Source organism: Mastigoproctus giganteus, chromosome 8 (genome assembly GCF_048544385.1).
Source record: "Mastigoproctus giganteus isolate SK-2022 chromosome 8, ASM4854438v1, whole genome shotgun sequence".
Taxonomy (NCBI): domain Eukaryota; kingdom Metazoa; phylum Arthropoda; class Arachnida; order Uropygi; family Thelyphonidae; genus Mastigoproctus; species Mastigoproctus giganteus.
The window spans coordinates 219,362,875-219,387,723 of record NC_143582.1 but is presented as its reverse complement, the minus strand read 5'-3'; the positions used below and the strand labels follow the sequence as shown (position 1 = coordinate 219,387,723).

At 36.7% G+C, this 24,849-nt stretch overlaps 1 protein-coding gene across 1 annotated transcript in view; it reads left to right on the top strand.

The window, feature by feature from the left end:
* LOC150082305 (apoptosis-resistant E3 ubiquitin protein ligase 1) overlaps nucleotides 1-24,849 on the top strand; it is a 254,272-nt gene that overhangs the window by 31,764 nt on the left and 197,659 nt on the right. Inside the window, exon 2 of the mRNA XM_090379226.1 lies at nucleotides 11,659-11,906. Within this exon, the coding sequence (XP_090235352.1) occupies nucleotides 11,708-11,906 (199 nt within the window). The 5' untranslated portion in view covers nucleotides 11,659-11,707. The remainder of the gene's footprint in view (nucleotides 1-11,658; nucleotides 11,907-24,849) is intronic.

The following is a 24,849-nucleotide window of genomic DNA, read 5'->3' as shown; positions in this document are numbered from 1 at the left end:
TAGCTCAATTAATTCATCTTGTATTCTATGGGAAAAATATGTAATCTTTTTTTTTACAACCGGTGCTTTGTCTTTATAAGTAATTATTTATGTGGTTTTTTAAAACTGGATCAAATTTGGAAATCAGTTCAATAAGGCCAAGGAAATGTCCATTACTGGGGTTGAAAAGTTTGTCACTTGTTCCTCTTAATGCTAAATTGTGCTTTGTCAAGTAGATAATTTCTCCAATAATCCTGGCAAATACTTGACGTATTTCTTCCATCTTTTCTTTTATAAGTTCTTCACTTCTCGCATCTAGTGATGTTCCCTTAATTAAATTTAGTACCCTTTCGATTAAACTATTCATACATTTGCGATGAACTGGCGACCGTTCATGTTCTGGAATTCTTAGATTTAGGTGAGACCAATCATTAAATTAAATCCTTTGCAACAAAAAGCAATTTCTGAATAGGAAAAGAGTTTGCAGGCAAAACACCATATGCTGTCCGAACTTGATGAGTATATTATCCATAGTCGTTGAATTTCACCATTTGGTAACTGCTTTGTATAATAGTAATACTTGGAAAAGCATCTTCCACTGCTATTTTGTGGAATATCAGATTTTATTTGAACTGGTCCTTTTTTTAATTATTAATGCTCTCACTTGGTCAGATATTATATATTTTAGCCAAGTTGCTGGATCTTCAATAGCAAAATTTTCATCGACACCAACACTGGAATGGGCTTCAGACGCTTCATTTTGGCCTTGTGCTTCATTGTGTTCTTTTATTTTCTTGATCTCCTATTTCTTTTTCTTCCATGTGTTCTTTTATTTCTTGATCTCCTATTTCTTCTTCACTAGTAATTGCTACCAGTGGTGTCGTTAGCATAGTCTTGACGCTGAGCTTTTCGTCATTGCTCAGTGTTTCCAAATTTGATACAGTAACAAATTTCAATATTGCATTTTGCAATTTAGATGCTTCTTGTTTCTTTGCCAATTTTTTTTTCTTTTTTCAGATCCACTAGGATATTTACGATTCTGGTCTTTATCTCGCTTGCCCGTTTTACTGTAAATGCAAAAAACTTTTTTTCGATTTTCATATGCAATAATATTATTAAATCTCGTGCAAATGCATTTTCAGTCGTCACACTCATGGTATAATTGTTCACAGATTAAATAATTTATTAAACATAAACATAAAATAACGCTTTAACTTATCAAATTATGACAATCTATATATGGAATATAGGGGGAACGAGGCAACCATCATAAGAGGAGCCATGCTGGTACAAGAGAAAATTTAAATAAGCACTATGAACAAATAATGAAAGACAGGTATTTAGTAAACCAAGTGCAAAAACCTTAGCTACTTTGGAGGAATCGCTTAAGACATAAAATATTCTTTAAAAGACACCATCAGCTGAGCTAACAAATGTCAAGTATAGACCAATCGGGACATTGGTCACGTGTCAGTAAGCACCAATTAGCAATTACTACATAGCCGACACATCGACCAATCAGAGAACGCCACATCACACAAGAACAGTTCTTTCATTTCTTATTGATTTTGTGCAAAACCGTATAATTTATAATAATTACTTCATTAACCATTTTGTGTTGTGCGAGCGCAGGGCCCTGTGAGATTGCCCCTGTTGCCCATCCCTCAGGCTGGCTCTGAGTGTGAGACAACAGAGTGATAATCAATGGACATTGCTCTTTGTGGACAAATGTTATTAGCAGAGTTCCCCAGGGTTTGGTGCTGGGCCCATTGTTGTTTTGTGTATTCATTAATGATATTGATGAAGATATATCAGGATTAATGTCCAAGTTTGCAGATGATACAAAGGTTGGCAAGGTTGTTAACAACAGTAAAGACAGTATGCTACTCCAACTGGATCTAAACAAGTTGGTCAAATGGGCTGAGAAGTGGCAATTAAAGTTTAACATTGACAGATGCAAAGTACTGCATATGGGTAGCAATAATGGGATAATGACTGCTTTGTCACTCCTAGTTTATCACTGACAGAACCCCATGAGTGGTTCTAGCAGCATGTTTGCACTGCTGAGAGAATGTCATGTCTCTAGAACTTTTCTTTTTCATACTGTACTACTTTAAGTTTGATACCACCCAAAGGTATGTTATTGTGAGATTACTGCTATCCCACTACCTTGCCAACTATAGACCTATCAGTTTAATCTCTGTACCAGGGAAAATGAAGGAATTCATCAAAGAAGAAATGCAAGGTCATCCTTAGAGGAGTGAAGTCATAAAGTAATCACAGCATGGAATTTTTCACTGTTAAAGCTCGCTTTCCGTTTGACAGTTCATCTGCTTAGCTTATGTAGATCTTGAAGTAGCATACCTTGATTACTGTTATTAACCATTGTCTACCTTTGTGTCAGCAACAGCAAACTTATAAATCAAACTTGAAATACCTATGTCAGTATCACATTAGCCCATGAAGAGTAGTGGCTATTTATAACTTCACTTTGTCTTCTACCACTTAACCATCCTTTATCCATAGTATTAACTCCCCCCCCCCCAATGCTACATTATTTCAATTTTTGCAACAATCATTAGCATTAGCATTAGTAGAGGCATATGATGCAAGAAAGCAAGCTTATTCAGCATCAGCCAAAAAAAAAAAAAAACAACCACTACTCCCATTTCACCCCTCCGTTCGTTCGAAATACCTGTCCAGCTGAGCCTTAAATTTATTTAGGCTATCAACTTCAACAACAAGCGATGGGAGTCTATTCCACAAACCAACTGCCCGCTGGCTAAAGGCAAATTTCCGCACATCTATCCGACATCCGTCCTTCCTCAATTTGAATTTATGCCCTCTCAGGTGATTATTCTGAGCAAGAGGAAGAATCCCATCGGCATTGAGCATGCTCAAGCCATTCAAAGCCTTATACACCTCTATCAGATCACCTCGCCAACAGCAAACTTATAAATCAAACTTGAAATACCTATGTCAGTATCACATTAGCCCATGAAGAGTAGTGGCTATTTATAACTTCACTTTGTCTCCTACCACTTAACCATCCTTTATCCATAGTATTAACTCCCCCCCCCCAATGCTACATTATTTCAATTTTTGCAACAATCATACATGTTGTATAGCAACAAAGACTTTACTGAAATTTTAGTATTAGTATTAATAGTTAAAATTTATGCAAGAATGCAAGCTTGTACAGCATATCCCATTTCACCCATCTATCCCCTACAATAGGTTGTCTAGTTCTTCCTTGAATTTATTAAAACTAACCAGTTCCACAACAATAGATGGAAGCTTGTTCTAGCAATCAGTCACCCATTGGCTGAAGGCAAACTTCTGCACATCTACTATTATTATTATCATTAGCCATATGGTGCGAGGAAGCCTGAGATTGCACCAGCCAAAAAAAAAATTTCTCAGTTACCCTCTGAGAGAGAGAGAGGGGGGGGGAATCACCAAGGAAGAGAAGAATGATGATACTGATGTGAGCCCCTGGGGTTATTCTACAACCATCCTTTGAATTTATGACCCCTCATGAGCATAGTCAGAGGAAGAGTATCAGCATCGAAGCAGATGATTATAGTAGATATTAAAATTATTCTTTGCATAGGGTTCCTTTGTATCCACTTCATAATAACTAATTAGATTTGTGAGACATGATCTCCCTTTAAGAAACCCATGTTATGATTACTTTGACCTCACTCCTATAAAGATGACCTTGCATTTCTTCTTTGATGAATATTTCCTTTATTTTCCCTGGTACAGAGGTTAAACTGACAGGTCAAAGGGTGAAATAGTTGCCTGTTTCATCCTTTGACCCACCTTTGAATAGGAGGTTGATTTGCACATCTCCAATCTACAAGATTGGAGATGTGCAATCTAAGTATGAAGAAGTGAATCTAAGAATGCACTCTTTATTATAGCCAAAGGTTTAGTCACCTCTTTTGCAGCTTCTTTTAATATAATTGGGTAGATTTCATCAATCCAAAATGCTTTTTTCAATTTTAGCTGCAGCAATTTTTCTAAAACCTTACTTTCTGTTATTATAAAATCACTTAATTCCAAATCACTATTATATAGACCTCTTCTCAAAATATTACTTCATGTGCGACTGTAGATACAGAATATTTAAACGACCATCAGTAGTAATTCCATTCATTTTGAATGGATTGAGCAAGCTCAATACTGATGGCATTCTTCCTCTTGATGAGGGAGGCATAAATTCAAGTTGAGGAAGGGTGGTTGTGGGACAGATGTGCAGAAGTTTGCCTTCAGCTATTAGGTGATTGATTTTTGGAAAAACTTCCATCTGTTGTTGTGGAATCGGGATACTACTAATACTAATATCCATTGGACCAATATAATTTACCTTTTTCCTTCTAGTGTTAACATATGCAGAGAATTCCTTATTGCTTTCCTTTGCTCCTTAGCCAAGGACTTTTCATAATCTGCCTTAGATTGCCTAACATCCTGAGTAACTGGGTTATATATGTGTTTGTACTTATTGTTAGACTCTATTCCCCTTCAGACAATTTATAATCATCCCACAAATTTTTTTTTTTTTCTCTGTCACTAAGCTTATCAGTTCATCTGATATCTCCATTTATCTTTTAATTGGTATAAAACACTTAGTGCTCTTTGATTACCTCTCTAAATACTTCACATTTTTAAAATGTGTCTGAGCCCATTTTTATCACTTTTGCCAAAACAAACGTTGCGCCAGTTCTTTGAATAAATTCCACATCAGTAATATTAGTAGTAAAGGCAAATGATAAAACAAGCTTGTATAGCATCAACCAAAAAAAAAAAAAAAAAAACAGTTCACCCATCAAAGAATTTGCTTAGAGCCCTCCAAGAATTTTCTTAGTTCTCCCTTGAATTTATTCAACCCATCCACTTTTACAACAGCAGATTGATGCCTGTTTGACAATCACCACCTGCTGGCTGAAGGCAAACTTCCACACGTCTGCCCTGCAACCATCCATCCTCAACTTGAATTTATGCCTCCTCATTCTTCCACTTGCTGAGGCAAGTGGAAGAATATCATTAACATTCAGCTTACGTAATCCATTCAAGGCTTTAAACACATCAGTTAGATCTCCCTGCAGGTGCCTGGTCTTCAGACGCTGCAATTTGCAGAACTGCAGCCTTTCTAAATAAGAGAGAACAAAGGGTTGCTCTTACGAAGAAGGGCTTAAGTTTTGAAAATTACAGTGTCTGGAGAGTAGGCACCGGCGAGGTGATCTGATAGAGGTGTATAAAGCCTTGAATGGTTTGAGTATGCACAATGCCAATAGGATTCTTCCTTTTGCTCAGAATAATCACCTGAGAGGGCATAAATTCAAATTGAGGAAAGACAGATGTGGGATAGATGTGTGGAAATTTGCCTTTAGCCAGCGGGTAGTTGGTTGGTGGAACAGACTTCCATCCCTTGTTGTGGAAGTTGATAGCCTAAATAAATTTAAAGCTCAGCTGGACAGGTATTTCGAACAAACGGAAGGGTGAAATGGGAGTAGTTTTTTTTTTTTTTTATTGCTGATACTGCATATAGCTTGCTTTCTTGCATCATATGCCTCTACTAATGCTAAGAGCACCCTTTAATCCCTTCACCAATCTGGTTGCCCTTCTCCCATTCCAGCAGATCTACATCACTTCCTAAAGTGAGGCCTCTAGACCTGTATAAAGTACTCAAGATGTGTACCTAATCATTGCCTTATACAAAGGGATAATCATCTCCCTATCCCTGCTAACAAAGTTTCTGTATAGAAACTTTGTTAGCAGGACACGAAACTTTTATAGAAACTTTGTTAGCATCATTGACAAAATACCATGAGCTGCCCTAGCAGCATGTCTGTACTGCTCAAAGAATTTCCTGTCTGAGTGCATAATTACCCCCAGTTGATAAGTTACTCTGGGGTTACTGCTATCCATGTGCAGCACCTTGCATTTGTCAATGTTAAACTTCAACTGCCATTTCTCAGCCCATTGGCCCCATTTTCCTAGATCTTGTTGCAGTAGCTCACCCTGATGACTGTCATTAACCACCCTGCCATCATCTGCAAACTTAATATACCTTTTATCAATATCATTAATAAATATTGAAAACAACAGTGGGCCCAGCACTGAACACTGGAGGACTCCACTAATAACATTAGTCCATGAAGAGCAGTGCCCATTGATAACCTCTCTGTCTTCTACTTAACCATCCCTTTAGCCATAGCAGTAACTTGCCTTTAATACCATATTGCTTCAGCTTGTACAGCAATCTTTTATGTGCAGCAGTATCAAAAACCTTCCTGAAAGCCAAGTATATGATGTCAAAATTATTTTTTGCATCCAGTTCCTTTTTACTGCATCATAGTAACCTATCAGATTGGTTAGACAAGACTGCCTCTTGACAAATCCATGCTGTGATTGCAGTGTAATTGCATGCCTGTCCAAATGGTCCTGCATTACTTCTCTAACTAGTGATTCCATTGTTTTCTCTGGAACATACGTTATGCTAATAGGTCTGTAATTACTCATTGCCTTTTGATCCCCGCTTTATGTTTTGGGGATATATTCATACTTCTCCAGTCCACAGGGACCTCCCTTTAAGCCAAGGATGCTCTCATAATTATGACTAAGGGTTTTGCTTACCTTCTTTGCTACCTCCCTTAATATAACTGGATAAATTTCAGTCAGCCTAGGTACCTTTTTGTTTATGTCTACCCTCGGCAATTTCTCCTCCACTTTCCTTTCAGTTTTTGCAAAGTCATTTAGCTCCTTGTTAGAGTTCGATAAACTTCTGCATCATCCCCTCCCCTAAAGAATTCCTCATGTGTGAATGTAGATGCAAAATAGCCATTCCATTTGTCCGCAGATAGAGCAGGGTCAACCCCTAGACATCAAGTTGCCTAATGTGATTCAACCCCTTCCTTCTACTGTTAATATAAGCATAGAAATGTTGGCTGTTTTCTTTGCCAGAGACTTTTCATAATCTGCCTTAGCTTGCCTAACCTCCTTTGAGATGACTTATGATCACTTTCACTTAAGGATTCCTCCTTCCATATCCTGAAGATTCTTAATGATGAATCACTTTTTGTAACCAGATCAAGAACATTGCTTTTTCTTAGGGCCTCTCTAATATGGTGGTGTAGAAAGCTGTCATCCAGCAAATCAAGTGATGTTTTGCTACCGAATGAGCCAAACTACAATGTTCCACTTAATACTCTGGAAAGTTAAAATCCACCATGACAAGACATTCTGATTTGTTGACCTACTCTGTTTGTCTGTATAGTTGTTCATTATGCTCATTGCAGTCTTTTTTTGGCTGTAATACTCATTTTTGTTTTCTCAGTGTTCATCACACCAGACAGATTCAGTGTTACACTGGCAACCTGTGTCTACTGGATGTACTGTTGTATTAGTTTGTATGCTTCCTAACCTAAAGCATCACTTTCTGTATACATAATCACCATATTTGAATTCTGTTTCCTTAATATTAGAGTGAAACTATATTTGGTATTATACTATAATATCAGCATAATACTGGAAACCCACAGGATTTTGTGCTTGACCGTTTACTGTTTCTAATATTCATTGATGATATTGAGGTAGGTATTTCAATTATAATTCCTATTGGCAGGATGGGTATTAATGATAGTAATCAAGGTACTTTATTTCAGCATTCTTAGATAAATTATTTGGATGTGCTGAGGAATTGCAGCTTAACCCCAACACTGGAAAATGCAGTCTTTCATCTGGGGATAGAAGTAATTCTAAAGTTGCTTACTACTTAGGCAGAACTGAACTCTAAATAGTTGATATTGAAAAGGACTTTATAACTATGCAGTCTGATATGAAGTTGTCTGAACAGTATAAACAACTTATAGGATAGCTCTTGAGCTTCTGTCAATGATATATAGATATTTTGCCAGTAGAAACTGATTATTCCATTATACAGGCTAGTATAAATCGTAAATCCGCCCTGCCATGGAATATTGTTCCCACATCTGGGGTGGTGCCCTCAAAACCTCTCTCAGGCTTCTTAATTCCATTCAGAAGAGGGCAGTTAGGTTAATTAATGATTCAACTCTAATAGAATCTCTCCACTCACTCTCTCATAGATGTACTGTTTCTGCTGCATGCCTCTTCTACAGATACTTCCATGGGCACTGTTCTTCTGAATTGACTTCTATAATTCCCGCTCTCTCTCTTTCAAAACGGTCCAAACACGTGCCGCCACCAGCCAACATCCATTTACTGTCCAACTTCAAACTCACAGAACCAACTTTTCATCTTCCTCGTTTATTCATTCAACTGCCATTTTTTTGGAACAACCTTCCTTCATATGTATTTCCTGAAAATTACAGTCTACAGAAGTTCAAGTCCAGTGTCAACAAATATCTTCTTTCATCTTCTCAACCTCCAACCCAAGCATGGTACTAAGTACTATAGGTTCTAATACCTCTTGTGTTTGGGGTTTACATAAAAAAAAAAAAAAAAAAAAAAAAGTCAATGTTGACAATTTTGACAGTTTATTATTGAAGTAAAAAAATATATCAAATGAAAGCATAAATAACAGTTACTTTACAGTCCTTTAAATATGGGCCCTACTTGTGACCCTGCACACATCACTGTGCTAATCAAATTCATGCCACATACATTTTCTCTGATATATCATTGGCAATCTGAAGTGATAGCTTCAGTAATACATCCTCACAACTTTTGTAAAGTTAGAGGTAAGGGGGGGCACAAACACCAAATCTTTCACAACCCCATTAAAAATCTAAGGTGAGGCCCATTGATATTTCCTCTAATAGTTTGTCTAGTTCTTCCTTGAATTTATTTAAACAATCAACTTCCACAACAACAGGTGAAAGTTTCTTCCAGCATTCAACCATCCACTGGCTAAAGGCAAACTTCTGCAAAATTCTGCAGTCCTTCCTCAATTTTAATTTGTGCCCCTTTGTGCCACTATTCAAAGCCTTAAATGCCTCAATTAGATCACCTCACAGGTGCCTAGTTTCCAAACACAGCAATTTGCAGAACTGGGGCCTTTCTTTGTAAGAGCACCCCATTTTTCCTCTCACCAATCTCATTGCCCTTCTCTGTACTCATTCCAGCAGCTCCATATCCTTCCTAAAATGAAGCCTCCAGACCTGTATGCAGTACTCAAGATGTAGCCTGACTGTTGCCTTATAATACAATGGGATAATCACTTCCTTATCCCTGCAAAATTCCTGTATGTCATTGACAAAACCTCATGAGCTGTCCTGGCAGTGAAATAAAGGTTTGTCATCACAGAGCACGTCCAATCTAGTGATGGGGATAATTGTTTCAAAAACTTTGCATTTCCTTATGGAAATGTGGTGGAACCCCATCCTGCTGCAAATGAAGTTGTTTCCATCTTGTCAGCTGTGGAGCAACCACTCGATCAGCATGTCAAGGGAGGAAATGCCATGCACAGTGTCTTCAGCGAAAAATAAAATCCTCTATGGGCCATAAATCAGTTTTGTGGATATTTCACAAAAAGCATTTACTTTTGGACTGTCCTGTTCATGTTCCACGGTTTCATATGAACTCTCACTCCCCAGATACGAATGTTGTGTCAATTCACTTTGCCATTGAGATGGAATGTGGCTTCATTGGTAAACTCTAATCTTTCCATGAAATTTTAAACACTACCACACAGTTCTTGGATGTTACAACAAAATTTGTACCTAGAAACTTTTCATGTGGTTTTAGGGCTTGTAACTTGAATTTTTTAAAGATTCATGGAGAGTTGACATCTGAGAATATGCTAAACACTTTCTATGGAATACCAAGCTCTGTTCTGGCCTTTTAGTTGATTTGTGGGAACTCCTGAGATATGCCAGCCATGCACATTCTACAGTCATGTTGTCTGTGCTGAGATGACCTGTGCTTTTGCCCTTTCAGATGTATCTGTGCTCCACAAACTGCCTATACTACTTAATGGTGGAGTCTTGAGTTGGCGGATTTAGTTAGAATGATTACTACACAAACGATTTTGTTTCATGATAACAGAGAATACAAAATTTCTCTACAGGTTTCACCATTTTGAATGCAGTGCTATCTGGCACTGACATCTGCAATATCTGTGCCAGCTCTGTTATGGCAGACAACTTTGACGGCGCCTCCGTAGCCAGGTGGGAAGGAGCAGCAGTGCATAGCACATGCTTCTTGATTAGACCTGGGTTCGAGCCCATCACCACCAAATACGGAGGATGCGGAAAGGTCAGGGAATGACCACCGCATATTCCCGGAACAATATGGCCTTAGTTGCTAATGCTCCTAAAAACCAAACAACAACAACGACAACTTTGACAGTTAACACTTTCATTTAATAGCATTCTTGTCACAGAAATATATGTAGTATATTTGATATAAACTGTCAATTGTCGACAACATTTTGACTAACCCTGTATAAAGCAGTGGTTTGGCTGCATCTTGAATATTGCATACAGGCTTGGAGACTGCATTTTAGAAAAGAACTGGAACTGTTGAAGGGAGCACAGTGAAGAATCATGAGATTGGTTAAGGAACACAGAGGGGATGTTCTTATCACAAAGGACTTGAGCTTTGTAAGTTATTTATTCTTTGAAATCAAGCATCTGCAGAGTTTTTTTTTTTTTTTTGAAACCCCAAATACAAAAGGTATTAGAATCCATAGTACCTTGCGTAAGTTAAAGGTTGAGAATATGAAAGCATACACTTGTTGGCATTAGACTTGAATTTCTGTAGATTATAATTTTCAGGAAATGTGTATAAAGAGAGGTTGTTCGAGAAAACAGAAGTTGGAATAAGAATAAAAGTTGGTTCTGTGAGTTTGAAGTTGGACAGTAAAAGGATGCTGACCAGTTTCGGCATGTGTTCGGACTGGTTTGGTAGAGGGGGGGGGATTATAGAATGGCCACAACAAGTTTAAATCCAGCCCTGCCATCCACCATCACCTGTAGTGAGTAGTCATAGAGAAAACTGGATAACCAATTACAAAAAACAGTTGGCAAACCATTCAGAAGAACAGTGCCTATGGAAGTATCTGTAGAAAAGGCATGCAGCAGAAACAGAACATCTATTAGATGTTAGTAGATGTTCCACAGAGAGTGGAGAGACTTGGTAAGAGATTGGTCATTAAAAAACCTGACTGCCCTCTTTTTAAAGGATTCTAGAAGCCCGAGAGAGGTTATGGTGTGCAACGTCCCAGATGTGGGAACATTATTCCATGGTAGGGTAGATTTGAACAGAGTGAATAACTGTTTAGAAGAAAAGTAATGGCGAGAGTGAAAGAGAAAGTCCAGTTTTTTAGATTCAGAGGAAGCAATATATTTGTGAAGTGCTTATGCCAAGAGAGATTAAAAGTTAGGGTAATCACTAATAGATGATCTTGTCTAGAAATCTGAGTGTCATTGAAGATAAGCATAGGAGCAGAAGAATCCTTTTTTTTGGGACTGAGTTTTAGGAGCATTTAAATTTAAGTTATCTTTGCCCCACTGGCGAATTAACTGGAGGTCAGCATTTAAGGAATTGGTAGTGGATGTTCGAGAAGTTTTGATGAGTGAGAACTATCTTATTCTTATGTATTCAGGTGTGTTTTTTGTTTCCCAGATATAACAGATATAATTCTTTAGAATAAATGGTTATTTATATATTTTTTTTTGTTTTATTTATTAGGTATGCTTGGCATTTATAGAAGCAATTGTCATCAAGGGAAGAGAACAGCATGTCGAATAACAATGTCTCCTTTTCCTCATTGATAATACCCCCAACATCAGTAATCTACTATACACTAGCAGCATATGTAGTTACTTTTTTAGTTTTGCATCAAAAATTTGTAGTAGTAGAAGATAAACAACCAAGTATCTCACAGTGGCTAGATGACATTGGTTTATCTGCTCACCAAGCTGAACTTTATGAAACTGGTAAGATATACTTTTTTTTTAAGCATGTTATATGTATATAATTATTGTTTGTTTGTATTTGGTTTTTAGGAGCATTAGAATTAACTTGTTACAATATTGAGAGAGAGAGAGAGAGAGAGAGAGAGAGAGAGAGAGAGAAATAAGTGAACTGTTGCTGTGTACAGGTTTTTATTATTTGCCACCTTTTATTTTCAATCTGTTATGAACATGATGTGAAAAAATCCATTTATATTAAAAACATATTTTTAATTACTTTTTGAAAATAAATCACTTTGTCCATGCTTTAGACCAATTGTCAAGTGAAATGTAAATTGAAAAACCTGCACATTTGAACAATTTACATCAGCCAATGAATAACATGTAGTCCCAAAGAGTAACATTTAAAGCTGCTGCACTCACTCACTTCAACCGTTGCACACCAGCCAGACACTTAAGTGTCACGAAGCCAGGGAATGCTAACTATTAGAGGCACTGCCATATACCAAAGTGTCCTTCGTGACAGTATAGTGGTTTTGCCACTTATCACCCATTTAGAGAGGTCTGGCTTTGAATTCTGTTGACAACTAGAGAAATTTCTAATGTCTTCTTCAGTTGAGCCTGTAGTTAGCTGATTTCAGGCAAAAGAAGTAGGGATTCGAAGAAGAGATGCCACCAGCATGTGCATATAATTAGGTTTTAACTTGATCCAGCATTTTTTTTCCTGTTTGCCATGATAACTGAGATTTTTGTAATTTTCAATGGAGAAATCAAAGAAAACACTTTTATTTACAATTATTGGGAAGTTTCAGTTGTGTGGACCAAGTAGATATTGAGTGTGAAATCAATGTCTACAGCATGATTTTGAAAACATCTTTGAAATCATGCTGTATACACGACCCTGCACTCCTGGCTCAGGGTTAAGTATCTCTGCAGAATTATTATGGTGGGAGCAGACTTGCAGGCTGGCAGCAGGACATCACTGCTCTACAGTATTTCTGGGTTAGTTACTTATTGGTATCTCTTCCACATCCTAGTAATGTCTTTACTTAGTGGCAGAGTGTGCATGTAGTGAACTGGTGCAATGCACTGTGGGCTCCAAATGTTCCTAACATTCTTATATCGAACTGTTTAAAATTAATGATAGGGGACACCAAAATCGAATTATGCACTGAGGCCCATAAGAATGTGTTACACCACGTCTTTATTACATTTTAAAGAAGGTGCCTCCGTAGCCAGGTGGGAAGGAGCAGCAGTGCGTAGCACGCGCTTCTTGATTAGACTGGGGTTCGAGCCCGTCACCACCAAATACGGAGGATGCGGAAAGGTCAGGGAATGACCACCGCATATCCCGAAGCAGTATGGCCTTAGTTGCTAATGCTCCTAAAAACCAAATAACAACAACATGTTAAAGACAGCACATATGTAAATCAAGTATACCTTATGTGTTGGTATTATGATGAGTGGTAATTTAAAAGTAGTCAGGTTTGTTTCATTTTTGGGAACAGGGCTATTTTTATAAGGGAGGGAAGCATGCTAAACAGCATTCCAGAACCTTGTTTAAGCAGACATCAGGTGTCAGTATAGTGAATTTATTTTATTTATTTATTTATTTATTTATTTATTATTATTATTTATTTATTTTTTTTTTACAGAAACAGAGTAGTTTTATATTGCTGAGCAAGAAAAATTACTCTTTTGAGAACTTTGTTTTCATAACAATAGAGCAGCTTATTGGCATATGCTGAATGATCATTGAAAGGGAATGTGGGGATCTTGATATTTAATATCCCTTCATCACAGTACCCATGATGATGATTGTAAATAAATGAAATGCAAAAGGATAACAGATAAAAAAGAATGCAATAAAATAGAATAAAGAAGAATTTCATTTTTCAAGCTTCCCACCCTTTCAGGAAACTGAAAGCAAGTATCTGAAATTTCAGACTGTTTTTTTTTTTTTTTTTGTTTTTCATAAGAGATGATTGTTTCAGCAAGCTTTGACGTACTTTTGTAGTGCATCTTAAAATGATTCCTGCCAATCTAAATGCAGAGTAGAGTCAAATTGAGTATTTTGTCATCCTGCGTATTTTTGCACTTCACATTTTATGTTGTCTAAATATAAATTATGTGCTGCCATGAGTGCTAATTTAGGGATTATTACTAATACTACCAAACAATAGGGCATGGTGGCTATCCTTTATGCATGTGGGGATGATGTGTAGCAGCATAGAAAATAATTATGTTAATAGTGATTGTGTCCAAGCCAGCACAATGCAGTGTTATTCAGTTTTTTTAGAGCAGATGGCATCTGCTCTCCAGATCTCTCCAGAAGAATTTTACCATTGTATAGAGTTAGTGTGTGTGTGCTAACAATAGTAAAAATTTACCCATTCGTACAAATGAGCAGACTTTTACCACAGAGGATAACTTTCATCCAGAACAAACTGACACAGTTGTCATAAAATAATATATTGTGGCAGATATCACCACAAGGGATCAGTGTATAACAATTTATATGTGACCAGGGAGCTGGTTATTAAACATGGCTATGCTTTTCTCATCAACCATGGCAGATTTTAGTATAGGAAGATTTGCATTAATTAGGTCCCTAAGTATCTAAATGATGAATAGAAGCATTTGCAAATGGGATTGTCTGCAGTACCCAATGTCAAAAAGAAGGAAAGACTTCTTGGATTGTATAGTGGCTGCATATGAGACATGTAGGCATTTTGAACAAGGGTGCAAGTGATGCAGCATCAACATGTAAAAGGAATTCAACAGTTTTGAAAGCAATGAGTAGGTTATGCTTATACTGTTCTTTAACCCTTAGGAACTGCTGCTTTGTAATTTCTTATATAGAGATGAAACATTGAGCTCTCACAACTATGCACAAATCCTCAAAGTTGATCTGTAATGCACCACAAAAACAAAAGACCAGATATGACATAGTTTGACTTACAGTGTAATTTTGTTACATGACAGTGCTGAACCACACATGGCTCAGCACACATTGGCAACCACCCATAAACTGCACTGTGAAATGAATGGGCATTCTCTGCAGTCTGTATTTTGTCACCTTACAATTTTTCTGTTTCTGGAAGACTGAAAAATGATCTGCCAGGACATCAATTCCACATAGATGATGAAGTGATGGAAGCCATTGAACGGTGGTGCCAACAGCAACCAAAAAACTTACAAGCAGCATATTAAAAAAATCTGTTATTAGCATTAGTTGAGGCATACGATACAAGAAAGCAAGCTTATACAGCATCAGCCAAAAAAAAAAAAAAAAAACCTTCCCATTTCACCCATCCGGTCACTCCAAATGTGTGTTCAGCCTTAAATTAATTTAAGCTAACAACTTCCACAACAACAGATGGAAGTCTCTTCCAGCAATCAACTATCTGCTGGCTAAAAGCAAACTTCAGCACATCTATCTGAATCTATGCCCCCTAAGGTTCTCAATCTGAGCAAGCAGAAGTATTCTGTCAGCATTGAGCCTGCTTAAACAATTCAAGGCCTTATACACCTCGATCAGATCACCTTGCAGATGCCTAGTCTCCAGTTGCTGCAACTTCCAGAACTTAAACCTTTCTTTGTAAGTGCACCCCTTTGTTCCTTTCACCAATCTTGTTGCCCTTCTCTGTACTTGTTCTAGCAACTCTGTATCCTTCCTAAAATGAGACCTCCAGACCTGTACGCAGTACTCAAGGCCTGACCATTGCCTTATGCAAAGGGATAATCGCCTCCTTGTCTCTAATAGCAAAATTCCTATATATCATTGACAAAACTCCATGACCTGATCTGGCAGCCTATCTACACTGCTCAGAGAACTTCATATCTGACTGCACAATTACCCCCTGGTCTTTTTCATTCTCCACAGTCCTTGAGTGTAGTACCACACAGTTGGTACGTTTCTCTTGGGTTACTTCTACCTATATGGAGTACTTTGCATTTGTCAATGTTAAACTTTAGTTGCCACTTCTCAGACCACTGCTTAAATTTTCTAGATCCTGTTGCAGTAACATACTGTCTTTACTGTCATTAACAACCCTGCCAACCTTTGTATCATCTGCAAATTTAGACATTAAGCCTGATATACCGTCATCATATTTATCATTTATCAATGATAAATCATTGATAAATACACAAAACAACAATGGACCCAGCACCAAACCCTGGGGGACTCCGCTAATAACAATAGTCCACGTAGAGCAGTGTCTGTTTATTACCACTCTCTGCCATCTCCCACTCAACCATCCCTTTATTCATTGCAATAACTTGCCCTTAATGCCATAATGCTCAAATTTGTACAGCAGTCTTCCATGTGCAACAGTATCAAAAGCTTTCCTAAAATCCAAGTATATGATATTAAAATTATTTTTTGCATCCAGTTCCTTCATGACCACATTGTAGTATCCAGTCAAATTGGTCAGACAAGACTTCCCCTTAACAAACTCATGCTGTGTCTGAGCTATTACTGCTGTCTTGTCTAGGTGATCCTGTATCACCTCTTTAACCAGTGACTCCATTATTTTCCCCAGAACAAAAGTTAAACTAACAGGTCTACAATTATTTATGTCACCCTTTGAACCCCATTTGTGAATTGGGGATACATTTGCACATCACCTCTCACTCTAAGGATGCTCTCATAATTATGGCTAAGCATTTGCTTACTTCCCCTACTGCCTCCTTCATTATAACTGAATAGATTCCATATGCCCCAGGTGCCTTTTTTATGTTTAACTTCAACAATTTCTCCTCCAATTTGCTCTGAGTTATTACAAAATCACTTAGCTCAGCTACTTGAGCAGGATCATCAATAGTCGAACCATCTAGTGGACCAATCTGATTTATCCCCTTCCTTCTAGAGTTTACATAAGTAGAGAACTCTTCTCTGTTTTTCTTTGAGAACTTTTCCAAAGATTTCTCTTAATCTGCATTTGCCTGCCTAACCTCCTTTGTGACTTGATTACAGATTAACTTATATCTGCCATAGGCTTCTGTGTCGCCTGATAATTTACATGCATCTCATGCGTTTTTCTTCTCTGCCACAAGCCTCATTAATTCATCCGACATCCATTTAGGCCTGAACCTTGAACAGTATTTCTTAGTTGGTATGAGGAGCGTAGTAGCCTCCAAGATTAAATCCCTGAAGGCATTTAGAATTCACCATTGGTAACATCTTCAGTTGATCCCACTGTATAGAATTTAAAAACTGTCTGAAATCACTGTAGTCACCTTTACGAAAACAAAAACCCAACCTTTAGCCTTGATAGTAGTTTAAGTAAATCCCACATCAGTATACTGTGATTACTGTCACCTAGTGGTTCCTTTATCTACAAATTATTAATGCATGAATAATCACTGTTAATAATCAGATCAAGGCTTTTGCTCCCTCTGGTTGCCCCTCGAACATGTTGTATATGGATAGGATAATTCTAAACTGTAGCGATTTTATTAAAATGAAATACCACTTATTGGTTAAAAAAAAATACAAATAATTCTTGTTTTCATATGACTTACCTTCATGAAATCAGTGTAAAAGTTTTCTAAGTAAAAAAAATCATAAAATTTAATTTTATGATTTTTTAACCTCTAAATGTTAAATGGTTTAATATCCTTAAGAATCAGTTTTAAATAAATTGATCATACTTATACTGAAATAGTGCATTAAGTAAAATAATAATAATTACCAACCAGGCTAGCTGGGTGGGTAAAATGCCTGCCTGCCTGGCAACTCAAAGGTCGTGGGTTCAAATCCCGCCTCTGGCTTGGATCAGAGTAGAAAACGCAAAAACTTTGGGAGGTGCATTATGGTCACAGAAGCCGATGCGCCAACAACTAACAAAAAAAAAATATTAATAATTACATTATTGTCCTTATTGTTGAAAATATAAGGATGCTAAAAATGAAAAGAGATAATAATCACAAAAAGAAACACTTTTATACCAGAATTGGTATTTCTGAAAATTTTTTATGGAAGAAATACATGAATGTCATTGTCAGAGCTGATTATATATACTGGTTACTTTCAAGTACCCTACTTTTCAAGTGTTGATAGTAACCAGTCTTGTGCATAAGTGTAGGTTCTTCCTGGAAACGGACCAACCAGCCTTAAAACATGTAGCTTTCTGATGCAATACATGTAGAGTTGTTTTGATACTAATGTAAAGGAACCAACTCTTTCATTATAAAAATGAGCATAAATATCTGCTTATTCTAGCCAAGCTGGTATATTGAATTTTCTATTTAGATGGCTTCTGTAAAACGAATGTATTATTTTAAAAATGGCAGACCAAAGGAGAAAGAGAAAATTTACACAACTTGGTGATCTTTCCTGTGAAGTCAGATTTTATTTCTAATACAGAGGAACTTTGTGGAGCTTCTTTATTTTAACTTTTAACCATTGAAATAGAAAATCTCAGTTAAGACATTGGGTAACACTGGCATAATCAAATACATTTTATGGTGAAGGTAAAGAAAGAAAGGTAAAGAAACTGGTTTGCCACTACTGCAGTTTCTCCCTGCATTCTTGGCAAACAGATGGTGCATGTTATCAATAGTATCAGTAGAAGTCGAGAAGGATATATTGATTGACACATAGTCATGACAGATCATAGCATTAAGTGATTATTGATTGAAGTTATGATAAGTGTATATATATAAAGAATCTTTCATTCTTTTCCTATTATTTCCTGACCTAACATTTAAGGTCATATGAAATGAAATTTAACGAAAACGAAATGAATTATGAAATATAAAGAAAATGGAAGAACTTTTTCCTTTTTGCCTAACCTGTCTTTTAAGGTTAGGTAACCTAACCTTAAAAATGTACAAACAACTATGTTTTTTAATAGCGAAAACACTCATGAACTCCAATAATTTGATTTTAATAATGAGAAAAAAACTAATCATTACATTGTCTGTCATGCCTATGTGTCAATCAGTACATTGTTCTTAACTTCTACTGCCACTATTAATAAACATGCACCGTCTGCTTACTGAGAATACAAGGAGAAACTGCAGTAGTGGCAAACCAGTTTGCCTGGTAAGTTTCCCGAAGTTTGTCATAGTTCTCATGACAAACTTCTTTACTTTACTTCTTTTCTTTACTTTAGCCCATTTTATAATGCCCTAGTCACACTACTAGGGCAGCATAAAAATATCTTTGAAAATTTTCTGAGCCTGCCATAGAAAGAATGAAGTAAACTGGAAATTAATCAACTGTTATTCACCATGGGTATCTTTAAGGGCTACACACTTTCATTTTTCCATTTTTTCTTATCTCATCTAGCCTTGTTTTCTAATTTTCTCAGATTTTCTAAACTTGTTTTAGTCAAGCCTTTACGTAGAATCCATTCTTAGTCCTATAACCCATCACTCCTTGAATAAAAATCATTTGCCCCAAGATGTTGTCCTTTCAGATGTTTTTTCCCAAGTAGGGAACAGTTAGCATTCTGAAGTGGCTCTGTTTGGAGATTAGGATGGGTGTGACAATTCACAGTCAAAATCCTTGATTGTCTCCATGCATCTAAACCTTGTGACTGTGAGCATCGTGCAAGAAGAGGATCCTTTTGAAGTCTCTATGATATTGGCCTCTAATTGCTCATGAGATTTCATTGAGGAAGAATAATATTCACCCAGGATGGATTTGCCCTCTGCAGCTAAACCAATGAATATCACCAATTTTTTTTTTCTCAAAAAACAATTCATTTTTAACTTGGAATTTTTAACTTTTATTTGTTAATTACTTATCTCATTTCAAATTAAAGTAAAATATTAATTAATTAATTTAATTATTAAAGTAATTAATGAGACAGTTTACCTTCTTTATCTCTCTCATATACTTTACTTTTTGAATTTCTCCTTGCTTTTTCATTAATTTGTTCGCTTTTACTGACATTGGCCGAAAAAGTATTTTGGCTTTCACTTCATATCGGAATCCTTTAAATGTTTCTCACTTCTCTAAATATTTTCTTTGAAAATAAAAATCCCATATGTCATAAGGTTTTAAAAACTTTCCTTCTTTAGTTAATAAGGGGAAATCGTCTTGTGCTCTGTAGTTTGCACCTGCTAATTTAGTTCTGGCTTGAAGGTAGTCACTCTGTGTTGAATGGTTCTATAAGGTCTGGTAGGAATATAACTGAAGTCCATGTAATGAAAAGATGAGATCTGCAGTTATATAATTGTATTTTTATGTTTAGGTAACGATTCAAGATGTATTTAAAAATAGTAGTTTTTTCCTTTTTTTTTTTTAAAGACTTTGGCTTCAGTTATTATCACTGCTATATTAAATTATGTTAGGGGAAGATAAGCCTCTTTTTTAGTATGATACTTCAACTTATTCTTTAGAAGTATCTTGGTTCTTATATTAATATTGTAATATGATTCATTCAATGAATCATGTTGCACTACTAATACAATATGATTCAATGAAGGAAGCATATAGAGCATCAACCAGGTTAAAAAAAAACAAACACCTCTTGCTAGTAATTTACCCAAGAGTTGTGGTGGAAAGTTTATTCCACCCTCACCCTCAGGTTGGCTGGAAGCAAATATCTGTGCATCTTTCCTGCACCCATCCTTTTCAAATTTAAATTGTTCTCCATTCCCTTCTATGTGTTATCTGAGAAACAGTAAGAATACCATCAGAATTTAGCTTCCAACAGATCCACATTGCTCCTAAAATGAGGCTTCTAAACCTTTTTGCAGTATTCGAGATCCACCACTGCCTGTATATAATGTGAAAATCACCTCTTTATAACTTCTGGCAACCCCATATATCATTGGAGAGAATTCTGAACATTCTCCTAGCAGCTTGGCTCTACCATTGAGTGATATTTATGTCAGATGTACAGTTTCCTTTCCTCTAGGTCTTTTTCGCTTTAATTACTCTTCTAGGAATGGAATTCTTTATTCTACACTCCACTGCAAAATCTCGTCCTTTATCTAAACCTTGGTTTTCCAATAAATGTGTTAAGGTTGTTCAAAAGAAGAATGTTGCGTATCGTAATTGACTTGTTTCAAATTCTTCAGTTTAATTTTCTGCTTAAACTAAAGCTTGCAACAATTGTAAAGCAGTTATTAATCAGTCCATACTAGAATTTGAACGGGCTAAGAGTAGAAAACTTGCTTTTTGCCCTAATGGTAGCCGAGCATTCTGGTCTCTTGCCAAAGCTATTGGCTGCAACTTTTGCCCATCTCTGCTCCCACCTCTGTCAAAACCAGATGGTTCTGTTGTCACTTCAGCCAAGGATAAAGCTGACCTGGTAGCATGCCATTTTTCTTCCAACTCATGTATTAATGATCTTGGTAAAACACTTCCCATCATTCCCAAAACACTCCATTCAATGCCCCCTGTGGTCTTCCGTCAAAAGGATGTCAGAAGAATTTTGACAAATCTTGATGCTAAGAGACCTCCAGGTCCTGATGATATTTCTCCACATGTTCTCTAAACCTGTGCTCCTGAGCTTACTCCTGTTCTCTGCCACCTTTTTTCGCTTTCTTATTCCAAAGATGTTTTTTCTTCTGCTTAGAAATTTGCTCATATCCAGTCAGTTCCTAAAAGGGTGACAAATCCCACCCATCCAATTATCGTCCCATTGCAATTACTTCTATTCTTTCTAAAGTAATGGAGAAATCAATTAACTCTTAAACTATCTAGAAACTTTCCATCTGATCAATGATTGCCAGTATGGATTCCATCAGTGTCAATCCACTGGTGATATTCTGGCTTATGTTACCCATTTATGGAAAAATTCAATGGAAAAGTTTGTTGAAACACAAGCAGTTGCTCTTACATCTCAAAGGCTTTTGATCATGTTTTGCATAAAGGTCTTCTAAACAAGTTTCCACCTTATGGTTTGCCAACTGTTTTTTGTAATTGGTTATCCAGTTTTCTCTCTCATCGCTCATTGAGGGTGATGGTAGATGGCTCTGTCTTCTAACTTCTCCACCAATGCTGGTGTCCCCCAAGGTTCAGTTCTTTCTCCCACTCTTTTCCTCTTTTATATTAATGACCTTCTTCCATCGATGGGAAGTCCTATTCATAGTTTTGCCGATGATAGCACATTGCATTCCACTTTCCATTTTGAGAATCCTTGCCCTGCTTAATCAGCTTCAACTTCTCAAATATCTGCTACCAATTCCTTAAATGTCAATCTCTAGGTAATTTTCCAGTGGGGCAAAAACAACTTAGTTGATTTCAATCCTTCTAAAACTCAGTCTTGTCATATCTCACAAGAAGGATTCTTCTGCTCCTATGCTTATCTTTGGTGACACTCCGATTTCTAGGCAAGATGATATATCTCTTTTGGGGATTACCCTGACTTCTAATCTCTCTTGGCATAAACACATTAGAAATATTTATTCCTCTGCATCTAAAAAACTTGGTTTTCTCTTTCGCTCTCGGCATTACTTTTCTTCCAAACAGCTCTTCACTCTGTATAAATCGCAAATCCACCCTACCATTGAATATTGTTCGCACATATGGGGCGGTGCCCCCATAACCTCTCTCAGGCTTCTGGATTCCATTCAGAAGACGTCATTTAGGTTAATTAATGACTCATCTCTAACAGTCTCTCTCTCTCCACTCTCTGTCTCATAGGTGTACTGTTTCTGCTTCATGCCTCTTCTACTGATACTTCCATGGGCACTGTTCTTCTGAATTGGCTTCTATAATTCCCACTCCCTCTTTCGAAACATTCCAAACACATGCCACCACCAGCCAACATCTATTTACTGCCCAACTTCAAACTCACAACCAACTTTTCATCTTCCTCGTTTATTTATTCAACTGCCGTTTTCTGGAACAACCTTCCTTCATACATATTTCCTGAAAATTAGTCTACAAAAGTTCAAGTCTAATGTCAACTATCTTCTTTCATTTTCTTAACCTCCAACCCAAGCATGGTACTAAGTACTACAGGTTCTATACTGCTAGTTTTTGGGGTTTTCATAAATGAAAAAAAAAAAAAAAATTTTCATCCTTAAAAAATTAACACACAGTTAATGTATGCATAGGAAAATTTAGACCAGTATTCCAGAGTGTGTGGGGGGGGAACCTGCATAAATGAACAAACTTCGATAAAACTTTCATATGTAGCAACTTATATGATTGCCATTTAATTTTCTGCTTAAACTAAAGCTTGCAACAATTGTAAAGCAGTTATTAATTAAATAATGTCAAGCGTCACATAGCATTTTTATCAAAATATATTTGGAGATGTGGAAAAACCCCATGGGCTACTGTTGCAATTTTTCCCTTTGAAGTCCATTGGTAGCATCAATTTCCCCCTCCCTTAAAGAAATATATTACAGCTGTATTCCCACACCACGGATTGATTTGGACTGTCTGATTCAGTGGAACTGAAGTGGACAGTCTAAATAAGTTTGTAAATGTTCCTTACCAGTGGTAATGAATGTATTAATGACATACTATACTACCTGCTCCATGGTTTACTAAAAAGGCCTCTGTGGTCAGGAAATCTATCCATAATTGATGCCACCAACTCTGACCAATTATAACTTTATAAAAATAACTAAAATAAAATAAAATAAGTAAAATCGACTGTAAAGTATAGATTAAAATCATTAAACCCGTACTGCTATAAAACTGAATAAAATTACAAATAAAATAATAAAGTAGACTGTAAAATATAGATTGAAATTGTTAAACCTGCACTACTATAAAACTGAAGCTTTCGGCAGCATCTGCTGCCTTCCTCAACATAAGTAATGCTGCGTCAACAATTCATTATAAAGTACTAAGCCTTCCCAGCAGACCCAGGATGTACTATGGTATCTGCGCGTACTCCGTTTTCCATATGTTAGCACCAGAAGTGGCACAGGGCTGTATGACCTTAAAACATTCATCCCTATCCAGGATAATGGTCTCAAACATTACATTAATCCTACAACCCTTATCCCTATTCAAGCTAAGATCACCCAAAGAACAAATCCTTAGGCTCTCCAGCCACTTCTGGTTCCAGAAATCCTCTACCTTATCTGTAATTACAGCTCCTTCGGCTGTTATACCATGCCCGGTTTCCCTGGCATGTTCTGCCATGGCTGACCCCAAGACATTAGCCAATCTAAGTGCCAGTGGCATAGCTACCATGTAGGCAGGCAAGGCAATTGCCTCCGGGCCTGGGTCTTTTGAGGGGCCTGGCGTCTTTGGCTGTCTCCTGTTTTTGCAATTTTCATTAATTAAGTAGGGGCCTGAACATGTTCTTTGCCTCTGGGCCCGAAAAAGGGTAGCTACACTAGTGCTACCCTTTTTTGCCCTACTGTGCTACCCCAGTCTCACCTACATAACATCCCCCACAATATCCATCATAAGTCTAATTAATATTACTCTGATGACTTTAATCTGCAGTGAAGGTAGGTGAGGGTCATCACAGTAATACTAATTAGACATGTGAAAAAAATATCTGCTCCAGAGAGGTTGTTTAACGTGCAATTAATTTCTTCTTCTGGCTGGGACCCAAGCCTGAATGTCTACAAGTAGAGATTCCGTTGTATGAAGAAAGAATATTATATGTATTATGTCTCCTATTTGTTTTTATATATACACAAATTGATTTTCTCATTTAAAAAGTGTGCTGCTTCTGTCTTTATTGCTGTTAATACAATTATCTGCTCTAGTCACTGTAGCTTGATTATTTATTTACACTTCAGTTTAATAAAGATGGGGCTAAGTTTTGTTTTTACTTCTTATTTGTTTGTATCACTCATAATTTCAGTTTAATTTTGACTTTTCTGCTGTTGTAATTGTTTATTAACAGCCTTTTATTGCTTTGCAATTATGATGCTAAATAAAGGAGTATAAAGTTGTATGAAGAGGTTTTTTTTTAATTTTTTTTTATTTAGCCTTTTCTAACATTAAATTGGAGGAATTTTTTTTTATTTAGTAGAGCTACATTAACAAAATTTAATTAAAATTCATTCTTGGATCCATCAA